General features: G+C 37.2%; 1 protein-coding gene across 1 annotated transcript; it reads left to right on the top strand.

Moving 5' to 3' along the window:
* The first annotated feature begins 10,445 nt into the window (after nt 1-10,445).
* On the top strand, nt 10,446-23,304 carry LOC148873626 (pectin acetylesterase 8-like). Its single transcript, XM_088947721.1, has 13 exons — nt 10,446-10,930; nt 11,878-11,999; nt 12,147-12,229; nt 12,873-13,002; nt 13,125-13,204; nt 13,314-13,400; nt 13,477-13,601; nt 13,705-13,765; nt 21,492-21,545; nt 21,657-21,734; nt 21,868-21,973; nt 22,607-22,752; nt 22,836-23,304. Exons 2-13 carry the CDS (start codon nt 11,879-11,881, stop codon nt 22,962-22,964), a joined length of 1,200 nt encoding a protein of 399 aa, XP_088803847.1. The 5' UTR covers nt 10,446-10,930; nt 11,878; the 3' UTR covers nt 22,965-23,304.
* Nucleotides 23,305-23,668: the final 364 nt, after the last annotated feature.

Genomic DNA, 23,668 nt, shown 5'->3' with positions numbered 1-23,668 from the left:
TGTAATTATGATTTGTACTCCTATCTGATACAAAATTTATACTTTTTTTGTCTTATTTGTACTCTTTGGTAGATAAATTTCGCATCTCAAAAACTAATGCATAATTTGCACCACCTACCTATAAAACAAGGACCACAGGTTCACATCATCTTGCTTCCTAGCTACCTCACTCCCAAAATAAATAACCCTCATTCTACCTCCATTCTCTTTAATATAAGGTTGGAAATACATCATTTTACTCCCTATTTTACTTCTCATGATTACATAAGACATTCAAATTTAAAAGAAAAGTAAACCAGAATTTACACTCAACCTATTTACACTAGCATGCATTTACAGCAATGCAAATAAATTTACACTTCAAACAAACAAATTGAGCCAAACAAATAAAATTGCATTGCAAACAAACCAATTTTTTTAAAAAGTCAGTCTGGAGACCAAACTATTTTGCCTCTAGGTCGTGGGTCACCAGTTCAAATGTCTAGGTTGAATAGGTCAGACCATAGCATGTCAGGAATTTATATATATATATGTGTGTGTGTAAAAATGTATTTTAATTGCCTTAGAAAAACATGTATTTTATCAATAAAATAATATATAATCATTTTTATGTATAATAATATGTATATTTAAGTATTATTATTTTATGTTCAGTTTATATTTTTAATGCCTTTTATTTGTAAAAACTGCTAAAATTGTAATTTGAGGCAAAAAGGGTTTTTGGTGAAAATTATAGGGCAAGGTGTGTTGCCTTGGGACATAGATCTTGAAAATTTATCCAAAATAAAAAAAATTACCTCAATCAAATAATTGAATGCAAAGTTATGGCTTTTAAAAGTTTAAACATATATTGGGTGTGTAACCATGACATAATGATCAGGTCAAATAAGTCAATGATTCAATCACCCGAGTTAGACAATTTTTTACGAGGTCAACATTTTTAACCGAATTATAAGAGAATTGAATCCAAAATCAAAGCTGGATGATGATTCGAATGGTTCAACTGATAATCATCAATGATAGAGTTGAAAAGACTGTTTTTTATTAGATCAATTTTTTGACGACTTTTGTCTAGTGTTTCATATTGAATTGATGGATCGTCTATTTCTCGTTAAAGCTAGTACTCCAAGCCAACCATGTTGCATGGCCTCATAGCCACATCATATTGTCTCAAGTCATCAACCAATGGATACTTACTATGTATTCAAACCATGCAAAACCTTATTTATTTCCGGCTCTAGAATATTGACATTCTCATGGTCTGTCTGGACATATGAGTTGGACCTTGTTTGTTTTGTTTTACCAACCATCCCATGTGCCGTGTGAACAAGAACATTGCACCGCCATATAACTTTGTTCACACAATGCACGTTATTGGAGGGGCGATCATCTTAAATAGAGAAGCAAAATAATACAACGGTATTTTCACGTATTTTTACTTATTTTTATATATTTTTAGAGTTATTGATGGATCGGATTTGGTTTGGGACAGGAACAGGATGGACCAGTCTCGATCCGACTATTAATTGGCTTTATAAAATAGACCCAGAAATGAATCAATTATTAATATGGATAATCCATCGGTCTGATCCAATTAAACCTGACTATACTTGACATCTATAACTACATATATAATATTAGTAAATTCATTTTTAATAATATAATCTTAATATAATGACAGTAAATTGTAAATTGTTTATATATTAATAAAACAAGTGTTTTTATTCAAAATTATCTTATATAGCGTCTATAAAATTTACTTTTATACATATAATAATATAATATGATATAACCTTTGCATAGAAGAGACAAAATATAACAAATGTTATAATATAGGACCTGTTTGGTACAGATTTTATGTTAGAGGTGAGTTGCAATGCCAGCGCCGTTGTGGTTGAGTACCTGTATTCTGGAGAAACTATTCAGAGTAGCTTCTATTATAGATGCATTTATCTTATCCGAAATTCAATCACTCATTTTCCCTATTTTCACCAAGGGGCATTCATTTTTTGGATTTTGAGAGGGGAAAAATTTGTCAATGGGGTTTTGATTCTTATTGACGAAGAATCCCATGTTCATTTTTCAGATTTATGTGGGGACTAAGGAAAATTTATTTAATTTCCTAGGTATTACATACTCGGGTATGTGGTACCCATCTCCTAGGTGGATAAATGACTTTCCCATCTAGTGGAAAAATTGCTAATACTTGAAAGAGACAAAAATGTCATTTTTAATAATGGACTTTTATGGCTAAAATGATCATTACCTTATTTATGTGGGAAATAAAAGAACATGAATAAGACAAAAATGTCATTTTTAATAATGGACTTTTATGGTTAAAATGATCATTACCTTATTTATGTGGGAAATAAAAGAACATGGATAAATGTTTCTTAAAAAAAAATTATCTAAATAATTGCATTTATATACAAAATACCCATTCTACTCTTTTATGGTTAAAATGATCATTACCTTATTTATGTGGGAAATAAAAGAACATGGACAAATGTTTCTTAAAAAAAAAAATTATCTAAATAATTGCATTTATATACAAAAACCTCCCCTAAAGTTTCTGATAATCATAAAAACCTCCCTTTTGTTATAAATCATTTTATATACAAAATACCCATTCTACTCTTTTATAAATACCCATTTTATTCTTTTATAAATTATTTTATATACAAAATTATTGAAATAACACCATTTTAACTCAACAAAAACCTCCTCTAACGATCATCTCAATAATTTTACATACAAAATTACTGAAATATGTATTTTTGTTTAATTAAAATAGGATTATTTTAATAATTTTATATATAAAATAATTTATAAAAGGGCAGAATGGATTATTTAATAAAAATCTAATGCATCAGTCTAATGTTTTCCATATGAGGGAGACTTTTGTCGAATTTCTGAAAAATTTAGGGGAAATATTTATTAAAATAAAACTATAAAGAAGATTTTGATTGTCAGAAATTTCATGGGACCTTTTTATATTTTATCCAAACAAATAAACATTATTAAGACATAAAACGACCATTTTGTTAACCGGGTCATGGGTTGAACGGTCTGACTATCACAAACGCATCCGACGACTTGGCTGGTCCAAATAAAAAGACGTAAAAAAAATTGAAAAAAAAATATTCCATCAATTTCAATTTTATTCCTCGTTAAAATAAGCTTAAACCCACAAATGTCACAACACCTAGGCCAGTTAAAAGGGTGACGGCCCATCAGATAGGTGTCATAGGTCCCACCAAGAAAACTAATTAGGCCCAAGATCAGCTTGAAATATGATGAAATTGTGTATTTTTCATTTTTCACCGTTATTGAATTTGGATCCAAAAGATGGTGGTAGGACAAACCAATGAAAGGATGCGATCTTCTGAACATGCACGACTACTGGCTAGTTCCATACTCCAGATTCCATCCTAGGAATCCCTTCATGCACCGACTACCGACAGCTATTAATGGTTAGTTGGTTATATCAAACAAGATGGATGTTTTGCTATGAATTTTAAATCCAACAGCTAGAAAGGAGAGGCCAATTGCTGATTTGATGCAGCTGACCGAGATGGACATTTTGCGTAGGCCAGAAATCTAAAAGGATGACAAATGCTACAAAAATAAGTACAGGTATTCTTGTCGGACATTCTCACCAAAAGATTGATTTATTGGAGGCAAAACATTTTCTTTTTGCTTGGCGGATATGGCCTTGCTTTGGGTTTTTAATGACTGACACATCCTTTTACACGTGACGAGGAAATAAGGTGTGAAATTGGATAAAAAATCTAAAATAGATTCTTTAGGATCAGTTTGGAGGGAATATAAATACAAATATCTACAGTGTAAATACATACAATATAATACAATATATAAATAATACATATAAGGTTTTGCACTCTTCCCTTCATATATATCTGTGTTTGTACTCCTTTCAAACTTAAAGGCTCAGTTAGAACGGAGTATAAATACAAATATGTAGAGTATAAAATCTTGCATTTTATATTATTTTGTATGCATTTATATTATATATATTTGTATTTATATTTTTCTAAATTGAATCTTGTAGAATTAATCCAAACAAAGAGGATTCCTCCAGTTATCCGTTCGCTATAACTAGTCTTGCCACATGGAAGGCAAGTTCACAACTGGTGTATCACCGACATTGTAAACCTATATATTTATTTTCTGAATTCTATTTCACATAAGAGACATCGACATTGTAAAACAGGATTCGTCCTGTTTCATATAACAGAGGGAATTATTCATTTTCTGAATTCTGTTCACCATTTGTCATGGTATTAGAGCCTAAACGAGTGAAGCTCTGATAATCACTGCTTCCACTGCCACCATGTTCCTTTGGTCTTCACCTCTGCAACTAATTTTTGCCGGTTTTCTTTGGTTTCTTGTCGGTCCTTGCCACTACACCAACTTGATGTTAATAATGTATTTTTGCATGGAGATTTATCCAAAGAAATTTATATGGCAATTCCTCCAGGATTTCCAAGCAAGAGAAGAACAAAGTTTGCAAGCTACAAAAGTCAATAATGGCTTAAAGCAACTTTCTCGTTGCTGATTTAAAAACTCTGCATGCCCTTAAAGGAATCGGATTTGTACAACCTATTGCTGATTACTCTCTTTTTACACCAATTTAGGGAGACTCCTTTGTGGCCATTCTTGTCTATGTTGATGACTTGATCATTACTAGTAATGACCCTTTATGAATTCAAGCTCTCAAGTCATATCTTGATGGATGTTTTTGGCTTAAAGACCTAGGCCATTTTCATTATTTCCATGGAATAGAGATCACAAGGACTTGTTTTGGAATATGTGTCAATCAACACAAGTATGTTGCTGATATCATAGCTGAAATAGGCATGACCGAATGCAAACCAGTCTCCCACCCTATGGAACATCACTTCATTGATGACTCAAGTCCATCATTTGCTGATGCCACTCACTATAGAAAACTTTGTGGGACAACTTGTTAATTTGACTATCACTCAACCTGAATTAAGCTACTCTGTTCATGTTCTCACTCAACACCTTAGTGTTCCACATGAAAAACACATGTGAACTGCCAAACGAGTCATTTGATACATAAAGGGGGCCCCTCATCATGGTATATTTTTTATTTTCAAAATGATCTTACATTAAGGGCCTATTGTGATTCTGATATGGTTGCAGCATGTTCTTTGTGACTTTGATTTACCTTGCTCTCAGCCAGTTCAGCTATTCTATGATCTATGATAATCACATTGCCACCGATCCGGTATTTTATGAATACACCAAACACATTGACATCGACTATCATTTTATTTGTAAGTATGTTCAATCCAAGGTATATATATATATAATCGTATTGTCACATCCAAAAAGTGAAAAGATCAAAAGCATTTAGGTATTTGCCGACACCGATTTCAAATTATTTGATTTGACGGATAATAACATCTGGATTTGTACTAATGACATGGTGACATAGGGTGCAAGTTTCATCCCATTCAGTTAATCTGAATTAACAGACATATTACCATTCAGTTAATCTGAATTAACAGACATATTACCATTGACCTTATCGCGGAAAGCATGTAGTCGTGCAAGTTTCATCCCACACTTCCATTTTTGAAGGGATGCACACTTTGAATGATCATCTTTAACTACTGGGTCATCCATGAGACCCCTATGGATTTGAATTTTTGATATGTGCTAAGTACCTTTCTTTTGCTTCTAGCATGTATAACTTGTGCATTACCAAAAAAAATAAAAAATAAAAAAGCACGTATAACTTGCGGTATTCGATTTCTTAGGTGGGTTGTCAACTTTGTCATTATCCCTTGGTTGGATATGTCTCCTAACTCCCCTTATATTAGTTATGTGGCGGGACATTTTGTTGATTTAAGACAATCCATGAACCTTTTGGATTTGTCACGGCCTGACTTTTATAGTGCCACTTCATTGTCAAGAATAACCCTAGCTAATAGCTGGTTTAGCTATATATAAAGCCTTTCATACTCAAGAGAACTCTTTTTCCATGTAACTGAGGCTAAATAAGTAAGGTTAATCCTTAATGACGTGATGGGTAGGTAGAACACATGATAATGTCTTATTTCTATGGTGTGTGATTCATCATCGTCATCATCATCCAAGCCTTAATTCAATTGATTGCTATATGAATCCTGTTTTGTCTCTATGTTTCTCTTGTGCAAAAATTTTAATGTCAGTTACCAATATACAACATTTCTCCTTTATTTTATACTTGGGACTGATGGTGTAAGACAAGTTTACGCTAGTGGAACTTGGAATGTGATTAACTTAATTAGATAATATAAAATTGGTTTGGACTCATATTTAGGATCTAATTAAAGCCCTATTATTGTTGGGTTTCATCAAGCAATAGCCTAATAAAACATTGGCAGAATCTCCACTAACTTCTGCTTTTTAATCGAGCTTAGCTTATTGGTCCCTTGACGTCTACCCGGAAGCTCCAACTACTCTAAGCTCTCGAGTCCTGCTAATCATTTGAAGATAATTGGAATTTCAAATCATCAAGAACTAATTTGTAGAGAGTTAAAGATAATCAAGTTTAATATGAATTTGATTAGGTTATACGAACTGAGGCTCTACCAACTCTTGTAAAATAAAATAAAATTCAAATTATAACGATGCACTTGACCTAATAAATTTACCGTTAGCTTCCGAGGGAAAAATCTCATTTTGTATTTTTTTTTTCATATATAATATCTCACTTAGGTAGTATGTGGTAAAATTGAACACTTATTATTTTAGAAGGGGAAAAAGATAGGACTGTCGTACTGTACTCTCGTCACCATCATCATCTATGTCTACTTTCACTTATTTTTATGGAAAATTCTATGATGTCAAAAAGGCATGATGTTAGAAAGTCTTTGACCAATCAAAACCCCCTGATAATTTTGTTGAAAATCCAGTTCCGATTATGATGATGCCGGTTGATTGGTAATAAGTTTTTCTGACATTGTCTATTTGGCATCATAGTTTAACTTTTTCTTTTTTATAGCATAAAACCTACACTTATAGTTTCATTCTAGAGCTCTATATCCAAACACTTAGGCTATGCTTGGTTTGAAGCAAAATGCAGGGAAATGTAGGAAAACTTCTACAAACCTTGTATAGATTCTCATCTTTCCCTTCCTTTCCCTATCCTTTCCTTCAAACCAAACATAGCCTTAGTGGTCATCTTAGCTAATAGGTCATTGGCTGTTTGGTTTAAATTCTGAATAGTTAAAATCTATTTTTCTATTTTTTGGTACCTCTAAGTGTAATTAAATTAACTTTCTTGCATATGAATGTTGTAACATCCTAAAATAACAACATGGTCAATTTTACAAATTTACCCCTTTGAAATTGGAGAAGATAAAACAGTGTAACAAAAAAGTGGAAGTTAACTTCATCACTGATCACCATTCACCAATTTGTACTTTAACATTACTAGCTTTCCAAAAGAGAAGGGTTTTGGGTAGGAAGATAAAAACAGTGGCATCTTTATTAAATAATAAGCTTCCATAGGGTTAATTTTGAAAATAATGGCCCTCTCAACAGAGATCACTTCTAGGGCAAATTTGTGCCCACACTGTTCTAACAGTCTTTTACAACTTTGCATTGAGAATATCTCTCTCCATGAAATAAAGCAAAGAAGTATAGAGATATTCTCAATGCAAGACAGTAAAAAAGTAATTTTACAATTAAGTGTTTATTTAGAAATTGCATTAAACGAATTAGAAGAGTTCGACTTCAGTTAGTGCAAGCCCCATGCTCACACCGTTCACACATTACGAGAACGCACCACGCGTCCATTAGATTGTGATTTTGTTAAACTTGTGCAAGGCTCTCTCTCATACCGTTAACTTGAGTCTCTCAAATGAAATTCACACCATTTCAAGTTATCTCTTTCTCGCTTCTCTCTCTCCAAAACGAACCCACCGAACCCTTGTTTACTCTCTCCCTCTCCAACCGGCAACAACGAACTGGTGACAAAACACAAGTAACTATTCATTCCTTTTTGCTTCCCCATAACGTAGTGCTTTGTCTTCTCCCATGAAAGACCTGACCCTAACTTGTTGATGGCATTGATATTCACTCACTCACTCTTTCTCTCTCTCTCTCTCTCTCCAACGGGTAGTGATGAACGACTTCATCAGAAACTATTCCATTGGCGACCGGGACAAATCTCAAGTAATTCCTCCTTTCTTTTGTTCCTTTTGCTCCCCGAAAACAAATCTTGGGTACTTCTAGAACTTAGAAGTTGGATGGGAGTTGTTTGAAACTTTGAACATGAAATGAGTTTCCGGATGGTTCCATTGAACAGATTGTTTCTGCTAAGAAAGAAACAAAACAATCGAAGTGAAGGAGGAAAGTGAGCATACACACAATGAAGAAAGCATGAACAATGTAGTTTCAAATCCAAGGGAAACCAAAGAGGATCCACAATCGTTGTCAACGAGAATGGATGATACCATTACTGGGAATGTTGAAACAACAAGGGACTCCTCGAATTCCCTCCAAAAGAAAGAGAGCGTGGAAGTGGGACTTCATGAAGAACCACAATCACTGGGAACCCAGTTAATAATGGATGAAGTAGAACAAGCTGAGGCAAATGTTCTCCCTCCACTATGGGAGTCATCTTCTGCTATTTATTTGAGTGAAGGTATGGATGAGCAAAACCTGAAGATAGAAGTGATTGATGAAGAGGGTCCTATTGTAAAAATTGAGACTTTGCATGATCAAGATGTTGGAGCTGAGACTAAGGCCTTTGTTTCAAGTTCCACTGGTATTGTCAAGGATGATCGTTCCAGGGAACCTTATGATAATCAGTTTCCAAATGCCCAGGCTCCAGAAATGGCTTCTAAATCTGTTTCTCGTACGGGCGAATTACTCAATGGCATGGCTGAAAACCAGCAAACTAATAATTTTGATATCGATGCTTGAGTTAAGGGGCTAAGGGAGTAAGGTTGGATCAAGTTAGAAGTTACCAAGAAAAGAGAAAGTCAATTTGTATTAGAAAAATAAGACTGAAATCTGGAATTTTTAAGAATGCTTCTAATATTAGTAAAAACGACACCTAATTGTAATTACCTATTTGGTGCAAAGGACCTTAGAGAATAAGATCCTTTCTTTAAAACTTTCAAAAAAATGCAAGAAGCTATGAACGGCATTCCTTGTCTTGCAATGCTTGCTATTAATGGCATTTCTAAAGAGAAGACTACAAAGTAGAAACTAAGTTAGGTACTAACTACTAAGTACTAACCAGGAATTAAGTCGGTTCGGGTCAGTTCAATTTCGGTTTTCATGTGTGAAAATCGAAACCGAACCAATCCATTGGTTTATGCTTTTTAGCAACCCGAAATCGACCAATGCTAAAGAAAACTTGACCGACTCAGGTTGGGTCGGACTGGGTTGGTCAGTTTGGGTCTTCTTATGAACAGCTCTATATTTCATCAACAATCGAATTGTCATTCTCCCATATCTGTAGAGAGGGATAAATGTTGTTGATTAGACGATGACCTCTAAACTCGTTCATATGGAAGAAAGGATTTAATAATGGTTTAACTTGTTGTGTGTTGCTGCTAATATTACTGTTGTCGCGCGCTGCCGCTGGGTAGTAATAGATCGAGCTCCACCAATCTTACTGTTGGAATGGTTGGCTCCACCAAACTTGGTTCTTCCCATCACGTAATCATCGATTCCTAGTTGAAGCCAACCTTCGTCTTTCTGATCTTGTTGGAAATCCTTGGAGCTGGAGCCGACTTCGTTGAGGCTACTGGTTTTGGAGTCGTCTTCGGCCATCTGACCGACCACTAGATTGGATTCGGGGGAGAGAGAGGAGAGAGAGGGAGAGAGAGAGAAACGTGAAGGAATGGATGAGTAATATCGAAAGGTCTGGGAAGATGAATAATGTTTTTCTCGTTTAATTATTATAAGGGTAATATGGGAATTAAAAGATATTATAACGGTCTTTTTGGAGGAAAGGCTAACGAAAAAGAGTCTTTGCCTCACGATCATAATATAGAGGGTCTTTGTGGCAAAATAAAGTACAGGGGGGTCTTTGTCACAGACCCCATAATACAGGGGTCTTTGTAATTTACCCTAAGAATAAAGGTCACGAGGGAAGGGATGTAAGTGTCATTTCAATAAAAGTGTAAGTAGATTTACGACTTTCACGTAAGCACATGAAACCAGAACCCATGCTCCAATCAGTGACAGAGTGACTTTACTCGAGGTCACGTGAATAGCAGAATTGCTCTCCATCGCTTTTCTCTTTCTGTCTCTTTCTTTCTTTGCTGGTGACAGCTAAAAACAACGGTTGAAGCTGCGGATCCGGATTCCACGACATCTTTTTCTGGGTCCCTCTAGACCAATCACCTTCGAATACGTATTAAAAGCTGTCCCCCACCTCAATCATCAGCGACTCTTTCCCATGCAACTCATTACTACGTCTCTCTCTCTGCTCTCTGTGGTTACTGTTACCTCCCTTCAGCTCAGACGCGTAGGACGATAGGATTTGTTGTGCGTTTCGGCTCTAAAAACAAAAATTGGGTGTGTTCTTTTGTTTAAATATGTATAAATATCAATTAATGGCGTTTAAGGAATCGAAGCGAATTAGTGTCTGCTCTTGGGTTCTCTGCTCAAGAGCTGTCGGTGTAAACAGTCATAAACAACTCTCTCAGGCTTCTGACTCCTTTTCTTTATAAAAAATTTTGGGGCTTTTCGGGATTTTTCAGGTCACTTTCAATAAATTTTTAATTCTAAGGTTGGTTGTATTTATGGGTCGGATTGTTCGAGCTTGAGAAATGAAATGCTGAGCTGGGCTTAGTGTCGGATTGAAGCCAGGGGAGGCTGGGTGTTCTGTGATTATCAACCTTTAGCAAGATCTGCCTTCTTGGGTTTTCAGGTAGAGCTAATGGTTCTAGCTTCTTTTTGGTTGTATTTTTGTTGCATTTGAGATTAATTGAACAAACATGTTTTGTATTTCTGTTTTTGAGTTCTGGAATGATTAAAAAAAAGATTGACCTTTTTTAGATGGGTATTCTGCTTTTGTCGGTTTTATTAGAAGAAATGCGCACTTGATGGTTATGTTCTTTGATTGTTGAATAGAGGCATTTGTAGTGGAAAATATCCCTTTTCTGGATTTTTTTTTCTCGACTAGAATTGGAGAAAAACTAGTTAACTAAAGCTCAGCACTCTTCCTTCTTAGCTATATGTTGGGGAGAAAGCGCATTGGTGTTCTTGAATCGTAAATGCTGAGCGGTTCTTCTTTTTTGTTTTTTTTTTCATTGTTTTTATTTTTACTTATTTATTTATTTATATATATATATTTTGTTTGAATCACTTCGTGGATTGAAACGAAATAACAGAGGATATTGGGTAGAATGGAGTTGGTTTTAGTTTTATACAACTGATAAAGTATATATTGCTCTATATAGAAGAAATAGAAAATCAATATATTACTTAACGTATTAGAAATGGATTCTTGGGATATCTGGTTTTTACTTATTGCCTTAAATTTTTGTCCATCCTTCTAGATTTCTCAGATCAAATGTATATTTTTGGTGTAAAGTTTTCAAATGTGGCTGCCTAGCTGCTTTAGGGTGGGAAAAGTAATGAAATTTATTGTGATAGAGTGGTGAAATTGCCTCTTCCCTTCTCCCAATGGAGAATAGTTAGGAGGAACAAAACTCATCTCTTGGTGGGTACGTTATGGTTATAGAATTGGATTATTTTGCCATCAAAACTAGATTTTCTAGACCCCTTTTTAGATATGCATTTGCTACTTTGAAATTTATATGTTTTGCTTTTCATGACGTATCCCCTGTTTTGGCAATGATTTGTTATGCCCAGAATGATCAATGTTAGAGCAGTTGCATGGATAAATATTCTACTCTGTGCACTGGTTGCTTTGAAGGTGAATGGCGTCAATGTTGGAATTACTTATGTTGAAACTGCTGTAGCAAAGGGAGCAGGTGATAACTTTGTTACTCTTTTTCTTCTCTTCTATATTTTTTTCTTCTTTCAAGAAGGACAAGAAAGGATTGACTTCCTTGAGAATTTTCCTCAGCCTGTTAGTTTAATTCTAACAATCGTATTCTCAAATCTAAATTGTCTTGCAGTATGCTTGGATGGGAGCCCACCGGCATACCACCTTGATAAAGGTTTTGGCTCAGGGATTAACAACTGGTTGGTTCACATTGAGGTCAGTCCTTACATGGAAATAATAAAATTCTCTGATTTTGTTTTTCATGCTGAGTGTTTGGTCCTATAAATAGATGTTCTTCCTTTTCTACAAGTATATAAATTTGATTTCTAAAAAACATTTGGTGTCACTCCATAGGAACCGATACTTGTATGAATTATGTGCCTCAACAAATGAAATGCCATTTGGATGAATAAAATTGAATTGACAATTCTTTTGACATAGATGTAATTCAGCAAATTAAATGTGTTCTAGATTATACTTTGTGCATTGGTGAATTCATTCCCAGTCTGTCTTCTGGCCAAATAAATTACTGGTGATTCTGATTCTTACAGTTTACCATAAAGGATTTTGCAATTTGGTTAAGTCCCAACTTTTGCTCAACTTCTGTATCATATAAAACGTTGAGACATAATATCTCCTATAATAAGTTACCCTTAGAATTGGAACTCTTAATTAGTGGTTTCTCTGTACAATTGCCATTATTTTACATACCTCTGCAATCCATCTGAACTTACAGATGCTGAACACCTGTGACATGTTTCCAAAGATTTCTATCATTACTTACTCGATAGGCAGTGGTGCAAGTGGTTACTTTGTCGATAATTTTTCTTATTTCCTATCCTTTCCTTATATTTCCCAGGGAGGAGGGTGGTGTAACAATGTTACAACTTGTCTTGCTCGCAAGAATACGCGTTTAGGTTCCTCTAAGCAAATGTTGACAGAAATTGCATTCTCCGGGATTCTAAGCAACAAGCAACAATTTAACCCAGGTTAAATTTTCAATTCATTGGATATTTGGATTTACTCCCTATTTATTAAATTTCTGTCTGTTGACCTTTACTATGCCGCCCCTTTCCTCTGAATTGACTCTGAGTTGTATTTCTATATCCAGATTTCTATAATTGGAACAGAGTCAAGGTCCGGTATTGTGATGGAGCATCATTTACTGGAGATGTTGAGGCAGTAGATCCAGTGAGTCTTTGACTTTGATCACATGCATAGCTTTAGTTTCATGAAAAATACCCAAGATCAATGTACATTTTACAATGTTGTTCTTTGTGGCTTCTATCATTCTGATCAGACCACCAATCTTCACTACAGAGGAGCAAGGGTTTGGCTTGCTGTTATAGAGGACCTGCTAGAGAAAGGGATGAAAAATGCTGAATATGTATGTTGAAAATTTCCTTCTCTTTATTTTTTGATTATAATGTCATTGGCCTTAATAACTCAGAAATTGGTTACAGGCCCTTCTTTCTGGCTGTTCAGCTGGTGGTTTGACATCCATTCTGCACTGTGATAGCTTCCGTGCACTGCTGCCTATGGGTGTCAAAGTAAAATGTCTTGCAGATGCTGGTTATTTTATCAATGCGTAAGCTCATATCCAAGGACCTCTCACCTATCTTGCTTAACAAACTGCAAAGAAAAAAGATAAAAACAAGCTTGCACTTAAAACTGATATTGCTGCATGACAGGAAAGATGTATCTGGAACAGAACACATACAGGCCTTCTATGATGATGTGGTGACAACCCATGTATGTTTTCTTCTCTTCTTTAGATTAAGTAATAGGGTTTCACTTAATGAGGTTCATATATTTCATATGTTTCATAATTCATCAGAATGTAAAAGGTACATAGCAGTTAACCCGTTCGATTTTGTGTTAGAGTGAGCCGAATAAGGGTAATTTAGTAATCTTATGTCAGTTAAGTACTTTGCTTATGTGGCTGTTTTATTAGAGTACTCTGCCCCACACTTAAGTGAGGGCAGTTTAGTCTTTGTAAGTGTAATTAGAACCTAATAAACACAAGGGGGTCGACTGAATGGAAGACTAATCAGTTCGACTAAACCCTCCTGTTCTCTCTTTCTCTTGTCTTCTTCCTCATCTTCTTCTTCCTTCTTCACTGGTTCGGACTACTGTAGCTGCTCCAAAACATGGTATCAGAGCCAGGTTTCTGACCTGCTTCCGCTTGCAAAGCATCTCAGCTGTGTTCGTGACACCCTCCTCTTCGTTTCTAGTTGGTTAATGGAGAGAGCTGGTTCGCCCTAGGTCTGAGACATCACAGTTCGTTGCTCTCTGCTGCGCACAGTTTTCTTCATCAAGGAAGGTGATTTCAGCAGTGAATGGTTGGCTGATACTCTCAAAGGAAGGTTGGTTATTTAGTCCTCTTGTGTTGCTGGTATTTCTGGGTAGGAAGCCTTCAAGAATCAGTTAGTACTGATTAGAACCTAGAGAACTAGGTTCATTGTTGCCCTAAAAAGGGCTGTGTGTGCAGTAGCCGAATGGTGTAGGGCTGCTGTGAGTTGTTGAGTGGTGTTAGGGCTGCTGTGAGTTGTTGTGTGCAGTAGCCGAATGGTGTAGGGCTGCTGTGAGTTGTTGAGTGGTGTTAGGGCTGCTGTAGGTGGCCGAGTTGTGTAAGGTGGAATGCAGTGACCTTGCCAAGCTCCTTGTGGTCGTGTAATGCCCTCTTAAGTGTGTTAAACAAATCTGAACTGGGTGTAGCAGTTTGATTGTGTTGTGGTGCTTGTGATGCTTATGTGGGTCGTAGGTGTGTGAAGTCAGCAGTAGTGTAAAGAAGAACAAGTGTGTGCTCCCACTGTTGTGTTTAGGGGCTGCAATAGGTGCTGAAGTATCAAACTGTGAACAACATCAATCAGCTTGTAGCTGAGAAGTAAGGTTAGAGGCAACTGTGAAAGAGTACAATGGCAGCAATAGGAGATGGCTACAATGATCAGAAACCTAATGTGGTAATTTCCTCCGACTACCTAGGGGTACAAATGACCTCAATTAAGCTGAATGGGGAGAACTATGTTCCATGGGCCAAATCAGTGGAAGTGTTTCTCAAGGCAAAGAAGAAAGTAAAGCATGTAAGAGATGAAAAGCCATCGGAGGACTCTCCAGGGTTTGATGATTGGGAGCAAGAAGATGCTCAAATCATGACTTGGTTGTGGAATAGTATGGAACCTAAAATTAGTGCCAACTTCATGTTTCTTGATACGGCTAAGGATATATGGGAGCATGCTAAGAAGCTATATTCTGGACAAGATAACACAACAAGAGTGTATCAGCTTTATCAGGAGTATTTTGATTTACAACAAGGAACCAAAACACTAGAAGAGTACTATGCCAACATGAAGAATATAAGGAATGAACTCAATGTCTATCACCCCCTTACTCCAGATATTAAAGTTCAGCAACAGCAAAGGGAGCAACTAGATGTTACAAGATTTTTAGTGGGGCTGAAGTCGGAATATGAACCAGTTAGAGCCCAAATATTGGGGGGCTCTACTCTTCCTATACTTGAGGAAGTATTCTCAAGGCTTCGTAGAATCTCTTTGGGACAGACAGAGAACTCCACACAGTCTGATAGATCAGCACTTGTGACAGCTCGAGGGGTTGGATATAGTACAAGAGGGGGAGGTCATGCTCCCCGAGGAGGCCGTGGCAGTTCCATGATTAGTCGGGGTGGTCGTGACTCAGGGGGAGGTCGTGGCAGAGGGAAGAATAACTCTACAAGGAAATGCACTCATTGTGGTAGAGAGGGACACACAGTGAATTTCTGTTATGATCTACATGGCCCTCCCTCTAAATGGGCTAATCATGCTGTAGCGGGTGAGGTTGATACCAGTGACAGTAAACCGGCAGACCGAACTCATCCCACATCTACATCTACCTCTGAGAGGGAAATGGTGAGCATACCGCGTGATGATTATGAACGGTTCCTTCAAACTACTTCACAGCATACCACTGCCACACTTGCCCAATCAGGTATTGCTTGCATGTCATCTAAAACCTCTCCCTGGATTATTGACTCTGGAGCCTCAGATCATATGACCGGGACTCCAGGTGTGTTCTCTTCTCTCTCTGAAACCTCCACATCACAAACTATTACACTTGCCAATGGGTCCTCATCTCCCATATGTGGTGTTGGTAATATTGACATGGCTCCTGTGCCCTTATCATCTGTTTTATATGTCCCTAAGTTTCCATTCAATCTTATGTCTGTTAGTAAAATAACCAAAGCTCTTAACTGTTCCGTTACCTTCTTTCCTTCCACCTGTGTTTTTCAGGATCTCAAGACGGGGAAGAAGATTGGTGGGGGGCATGAAGCTGGTGGACTGTACTATCTTGACGGTGGTGGATCTTCAATTGCTCTTCAGACTTCACTTACTCCTCTACAATGGCATTGCCGACTGGGACATCCATCTCTCAAGGCTCTCAAGATTTTGGTCCCATCATTGAGTCATTTGTCAGTTTTGCAATGTGAGTCATGTCAGTTTGGGAAACATCGTCGTGTGTCCTTCAGTCCAAGAGTTGAGAGTCGTATGTTGAGTCCTTTTTCTTTGGTTCATTCAGATGTTTGGGGTCCAATCAAAATAGAGTCTTATAATGGGTACAAGTATTTTGTCTCCTTTATTGATGATTGTTCAAGAATGACATGGATTTACTTAATGAAAGAAAGAAGTGAATTGTTTTCTATTTTTCAAAAATTCCATGCTGAAATACGCACACAATTTGGTGTTCCAATCAAAATTCTCCGTTCAGATAATGGTTGTGAATACTTTCTTACTTCATTTCAACAGTATTTAGAACAGCATGGCATTATTCATCAGACATCATGTGCATACACCCCTCGACAAAATGGGGTAGCTGAACGGAAGAACCGTCAGCTTCTTGAAACTGTTCGGTCTATTCTTCACCACATGAATGTTCCTAAACGCTTTTGGAGTGATGCTGTACTCACTACATGTTTTCTCATTAATCGGATGCCCTCCTTCATTCTTCATGGTCGGTCCCCCTTCTCTATCTTGTTTCCCACTTTATCTCCATTCCCATTAATTCCTCGTGTCTTTGGTTGTGTGTGCTTTGTCCACAATCTGAGCCCTGGAATAGACAAGCTAGATGCACGCTCAATTAAATGTGTCTTCCTTGGCTACTCACGGACTCAGAAAGGGTACAAGTGTTATAATCCCATTACCCGGAAGTGCTATGTCTGTCCTGATGTCACCTTTTTTGAGTCAGTCCCCTTCTTCTCAAGTCCTGAAGCACCCTCGTCTCCACTCGCACTTCCTCTTCCTCTCCCTGTCAGTGATCCAGTTACAGATGTTGTTGTTGGAGTAGACTCATCACCTCATCCCATGCAGATCACCACCGAACGTCCACCAATCCGGCAAGTGTATACACGTCGAACGGCACCGGCCCCTCCTCCAGCTTCTACCTCATCTGCGGATCCTCTCATGGCTCCTATTGTTGAACCCTCAAACCTTGATCTACCCATTGCCTTATGGAAAGGTAAACGCAGTTCTACCCTCCATCCCATTTCCAATTTCGTTTCATTATCTCGTCTTTCTACATCACATCGCCAGTTTGTTTCCCTTTTATCCTCTATTTCCATACCTAACAATGTCCAAAAAGCTCTCAGTTCACCTGATTGGCGGCAGGCAATGGAGGAGGAACTTTCTGCTCTTCAACATACTCAAACGTGGGAACTTACTACTCTCCCACCTGGTAAGCATGCTGTGGGATGTAAATGGGTGTATACTGTGAAATACTTGCCAGATGGTAGTGTAGAGCGTTTGAAGGCCAGACTTGTTGCTAAAGGTTACTCCCAGTTGTATGGAGTAGACTACATGGAGACATTCTCTCCGGTGGCTAAGATTGGTTCTATTCGTGTACTAATTTCCCTGGCAGTTATGTATGATTGGCCTCTGTTTCAGCTTGATATCAAGAATGCCTTTCTCCATGGTGATCTTGTGGAGGAGGTATATATGGAGCAACCACCTGGGTTTGTTGCTCAGGGGGAGGATGGTCAGGTATGCAGATTGAAAAAGGCAATTTATGGGTTGAAACAATCGCCGCGTGCTTGGTTTGGGAAGTTCAGTGAAGTGGTGAAGAGTTTTGGAATGAAGCAGTGCCAGGTAGATCACTCAGTGTTCAGCTATGACTCAGAAGCTGGGAAGATTCTATTAGTGGTCTACGTGGATGATATTGTCATTACTGGCAGTGATAAATTGGGGATTGGCAAATTAAAGGTATTTTTGCAAAACCATTTCCAAACAAAAGATCTTGGAACATTGAAATATTTCTTGGGAATAGAGGTTGCCAGGTCAAAACAAGGTGTAAATCTGTGCCAAAGAAAATATGTTCTTGATCTATTGGAAGAAACAGGACTGTTAGGTGCAAAACCGGCTGAGACCCCTAGGGAACCAAATGTTAAGTTGAGCAGTGATACAGGAGAAGTATTTGAAGATCCTGGAAGGTATAGACGACTAGTGAGGAAGCTGAACTATCTAACTATCACGAGACCCGACATATCCTTTGCAGTCAGTGTGGTGAGCCAATTCATGCAAGACCCTCGTATACCTCACTGGGATGCAATTCTTAGAATTGTGAGGTATCTGAAAGGAGCTCCAGGCCGTGGACTATTGTATAAACCAGGAGGAAAACTTGAAGTAGTGGGGTATACAGATGCAAATTGGGCAGGCTCAGTGAATGATAGAAGATCTACTACGGGCTATTGCACATTTCTTGGAGGAAATCTTGTGACGTGGAAGAGTAAAAAGCAGACGGTTGTGGCCAGAAGTAGTGCTGAAGCTGAGTATAGGGCCATGGCACATACTACCTGTGAGTTAGTGTGGTTGAGGAATCTTCTACAAGAAATTGGGTTTCACATGGATAAACCTATGAGACTGTATTGTGACAACCAAGCTGCACTCCATATCTCATCCAATCCTGTATTTCATGAGAGAACAAAGCACATAGAGGTTGATTGCCACTTTGTGAGGGAGAAGGTCCTTGCTGGAGAGATAAACACAGAACATGTGGGCTCGAATGATCAATGGGCAGATTTGTTTACAAAAGCTCTAAACTCAGGGAAAGTGAATCATCTATGTAACAAGCTGGGATTATATGACATATATTCTCCAGCTTGAGGGGGAGTGTTAGAGTGAGCCGAATAAGGGTAATTTAGTAATCTTATGTCAGTTAAGTACTTTGCTTATGTGGCTGTTTTATTAGAGTACTCTGCCCCACACTTAAGTGAGGGCAGTTTAGTCTTTGTAAGTGTAATTAGAACCTAATAAACACAAGGGGGTCGACTGAATGGAAGACTAATCAGTTCGACTAAACCCTCCTGTTCTCTCTTTCTCTTGTCTTCTTCCTCATCTTCTTCTTCCTTCTTCACTGGTTCGGACTACTGTAGCTGCTCCAAAACAGTGGCTTATGGAGCTTCTAAGGAGGTATTGGGATACAACCTCTTAGAACAATAAATTGAGCATTGTTGAACAAAGCAATTTGGAATCCAGTCATGACTAGATTCAGTGGAGAGTCATTGCTAACTAATGAAGTGTTTACACCATAGATAGAAGTTGAGAACAATGCAAGCTACCAACTTGGTTCTAGTATTATTAAAACCCTCCTTAAGAAGAAGTGCCAATTTCGGGAAGCTATGGTAAAATATCAGGCTGAAAAGCATGAAGACATGGGTTAGTATGAGAGTGGCCACTTCGTGCCAAAAATACTGGAGGCTAGGTCAGTATCCAACCATCCCTTCCCAAGACTGTGGATAGTTGGGACCAACATTTGGCACCATTTAAAACTCTCCATAAAAATTTAAGGATTGATTAATTTTATGCCTTTCAACATGTGTAATGATGATCAGATTCATTTCTGGAATGATATAGGACATGAAAGTAGATTTTTATTTGCTGAATTTCCTTCTCATTATTTGATGTCTCTTTGACAAGAGATGACTGCGAGAGATTGCTATAGAATAAAAACAAAGTTGCTGGTATCCCCCATGGATGTCATTTTGAAGTTGTTGATCTCCTTGTTGGACTTAGGTGACCAAGCATAACCAGATGAAAAGAAGATACTTAGCTTTTGGTTTGGTAACAGTGATGTGACTTTCTGGTGAAATGAAAAAAAAATCAGAAAAGAAGATAACTACGTATCATTTCTTGGTACAACATTAAAGTTTGGGCTAACAAGCATGGGAATGTGAGTTTAAATCTGAGAGTGGACCCTTGTGCAAAAAAAAAAGGAAAAATAGTCTAGGTCCATACTCCATATCTAATCTACCCTCCAAAGACCCCAGATATCAGTGACCATCACTGGGTAATGCTTTGGTAGTAAGACAACTTTCCCATGATGGCTCTAGCCTGCAACCAAAAACATCAAAGATTGCTTTACTATTATATTTTGCCTGAGTGGAAGCTTGTCTTACAACGTCTTGACTCTTGATCATCTAATATCCTAGAAAAGAAGACACTATATATAGAACCTTGAACATTCAGAAAATCCATGAGTATACTCTATCAATTTCTGCAGGAAGTAGTCAGTGGTCTTAGGTAACATGAAGCAGCTTTCTCAGGCTTGGCCTCTGAGAGGTTTTAGGTCTAGAAGTCATATCTTGTGGAAACATTTATTAGAAAGACAGCTGCTTTGGTGGGTTTCAATAGTTATAGAATTTAAGTGATCTAAGTATAGTATCTTTAGGAAACATTTGGAGTAGGGTGTCAATGGATCGGTTTTGGGTTGGATTCCACCCAAATCAAAATCCATTTGGACATATTGGATGGACCAATAAGACATATTGAATTTGAACAGACTGGACGGACCAATATGACGTATTGGATTGGACCTAGTCTGTCCATAAAGAATTTATATTGGATTGAGTCAATATTTGGTCCATTGATAGAAAATAAGAACATAAGTATCAATGGACCAGGTTTGAGTTGATACCAATCTAAATTAACAGGAGTTTGAACAGATTATACAGTCTTTGGACCGGTCCAAAATATTCATTGGACTGGATTGGACCAGGTCCATTTGTAATGGACTCACATTGGACCCAGATTGGACCAAACCCAATCCAATTGACACCCCTAATTTGGAGGATGTCTTTCAACCTTATCTTGTCTAATTTTTGAATGTGTCTTGCTTCATGATCAGATAGATTTTTTTGATAGACATCATGACAATGTAGATTTTTGTATGTAAGGCATGCCTTTGTTTATAATCAATACAATTCAGCTTATTTAAAGGCCACCTTCTTTCTAAGGTCCTGAAAAAAGGATAAACAGAGAAAAAGTAGAAAATTCTACTGGGTGTATGTTATGTTACTGAGGGTAGTCTCTATTTCTTGAAGGTCAACTCGGACCCATTTGTTTTTCTGATACATTGAGGTGGAATATTGTACATGTTTCCTTGAAATAAGTTGAGATTCTGTTACTTTAATGATAATTTTGTATCAACATCTTAGGGATCATCAAAGAATTTACCTGCGTCTTGCACTTCAACAATGAAACCTAGTATGGTAAGAATTCTTGTTCTAATTGTGTTTGCCTTTCATTAATTTGTTTTATTTTCAATATTCATACTTCAAAAGTGTCCTCAGTTTTGCTGATGCATCTTGTCCAAATGATAGTGCTTTTTCCCACAATACATGGAACAAGGAATCCGTACACCACTTTTTCTATTAAATGCAGCATATGATTCTTGGCAGGTTAGCACTTCCCTAGTTGTATCTCTATACAGTTCAAGTACCTTCATGTTCTTATCAACTTGGCTATGGATCCTCCATTTCACTCACACAAGACAAAAATGGATTGTTGATTTCTAGTTCTTATTTTTTCCAGATAAAGAATATTTTGGCACCAGGTGTTGCTGATCCCCATGGCTACTGGCACAATTGCAAGCTTGATATCAAGAACTGTTCACCCAGTCAAATCCAAACCATGCAAGGTTACTGCACTTAGCTCTCCTTCACACTCTTAAAATCTGAATATCCAAGGATGAATAATCTCAATGCATGTCCTCAAACACAAATTTGTGGTTCTCTTTCTATGGAACAGCCTCTCTGTGTATCTGCAGGGGTAAGGCTGCATATATCTGTCCCTCCCCAGACCATGCATTGGTGGGAGCCTCATGCACTGGGCTGCCCTTTTCCATAATTTTTCTCTAAAAAATTAAGACTAGGGGTGTATTTACTCTATTGAATACATTGCCAACTTTTATTTTAGTAGCAAACTGTATGTTACTTTGTCAGTTTGGCTCAGTTTGGGATGAGTACAAATGCAAATATGTACAGTGCAAAGCCTTGTATATTGTATTTCTAAACCTTCTATTTTCACTGTGTACATATTTGTAAACTGAGCCTATGTAAAAAATCCCATGAATTATGGGCTAAATTCTTAAGGGAATGCAAATTCCCCAAAGGAAGGGGTTATATTCATAAATGCAGATAGAGAAGTATTTTCAAATGATATGTTTATGAAATTAATTGATTTATTTGTTGAGTGTATTTTCCACATTATTTTGGAGTTGCCTATAGGAAACAATTATGTGTGTTAATAAAGAAAGTTCATGACGTAACAGGTTTCAGGGTGGAGTTTTTAAATGCATTGTCAGGACTTGGGAACTCTTCTCCGAGAGGAATGTTTATTAACTCTTGCTATGCCCACTGCCAATCTGAAATGCAAGAAACATGGTTAAGAGATGACTCTCCAGTTCTTGATAAAACAGTAAGTTTAAGTTGCCTTTTATGTTTATTAGTTTACTGGCATACAGAAACCTAATATGTATTATGCATAATTATGTTTTGCAGCCAATTGCAAAGGCAGTTGGAGACTGGTATTATGACCGAAGCCCCTTCCAGAAGATCGATTGTCCTTATCCCTGTGATGCAACTTGCCACAACCGCATTTTTGACCCAAATGAACATCCAGGACTATAGCTTACAATTCTCATATAGACACCAATCTCTATTAACAAGCCATGCCCATAGATAAATCATGATCAAATTACAGCAAATTAATGATCAACCATATTGTCTGAGTAACCAAAGGTCACCACAGCACTAAACTCAAGCGTCAGCTGCTTTGCATTATATTATTGTATGTTTCCGTAAATGGAAAAAATAAGGTCCAGAAATCAGGAAATAAAATCTAAATTCCTGTTCCATGGAATGACTGATAAGATTCATTACCATGCCGGTATAGCACATAAAGATCATGGCTGTATTATTATGTATTTGATGATTATTCGAGCAATAAAAAATCAAATTATTTTGGTTATTGCTCGTTTTTTAGTATCTTGTTATTATTACATGGTTGATTACATCTTGCTTAGTTTATTTAATTGTTGATATGATACACTCAGTCTCATACAATGAGAATTTGATTTTGGGAAATGGTGGGTGTCAAGTGTGTCAGTGTTTTCCAAAATGTCTTGGCTCATTCTTTACCCTAAAATGGAGCATATAGTATTCACTATGGAAAGTTTGGTTTTTGGAATACATCAATTTTCACTGCTGCAAGTTGGATGCCTTTATGATGTAACTGAAATGGCAACAGTCTATTGAACCTCCCTACAAGTGCAGCAAGTGTAAATCCAGAGATCAGTGAGAATGGTATTATGGAAGCACCCCAACAATAAAAA

This window comes from Nelumbo lutea, chromosome 1, assembly GCF_056320005.1.
Source record: "Nelumbo lutea isolate HS-2025 chromosome 1, American lotus-T2T, whole genome shotgun sequence".
Classification (NCBI taxonomy): domain Eukaryota; kingdom Viridiplantae; phylum Streptophyta; class Magnoliopsida; order Proteales; family Nelumbonaceae; genus Nelumbo; species Nelumbo lutea.
Note: the sequence above shows the minus strand (reverse complement) of the source record. Positions and strands in the feature narration are given on the sequence as shown.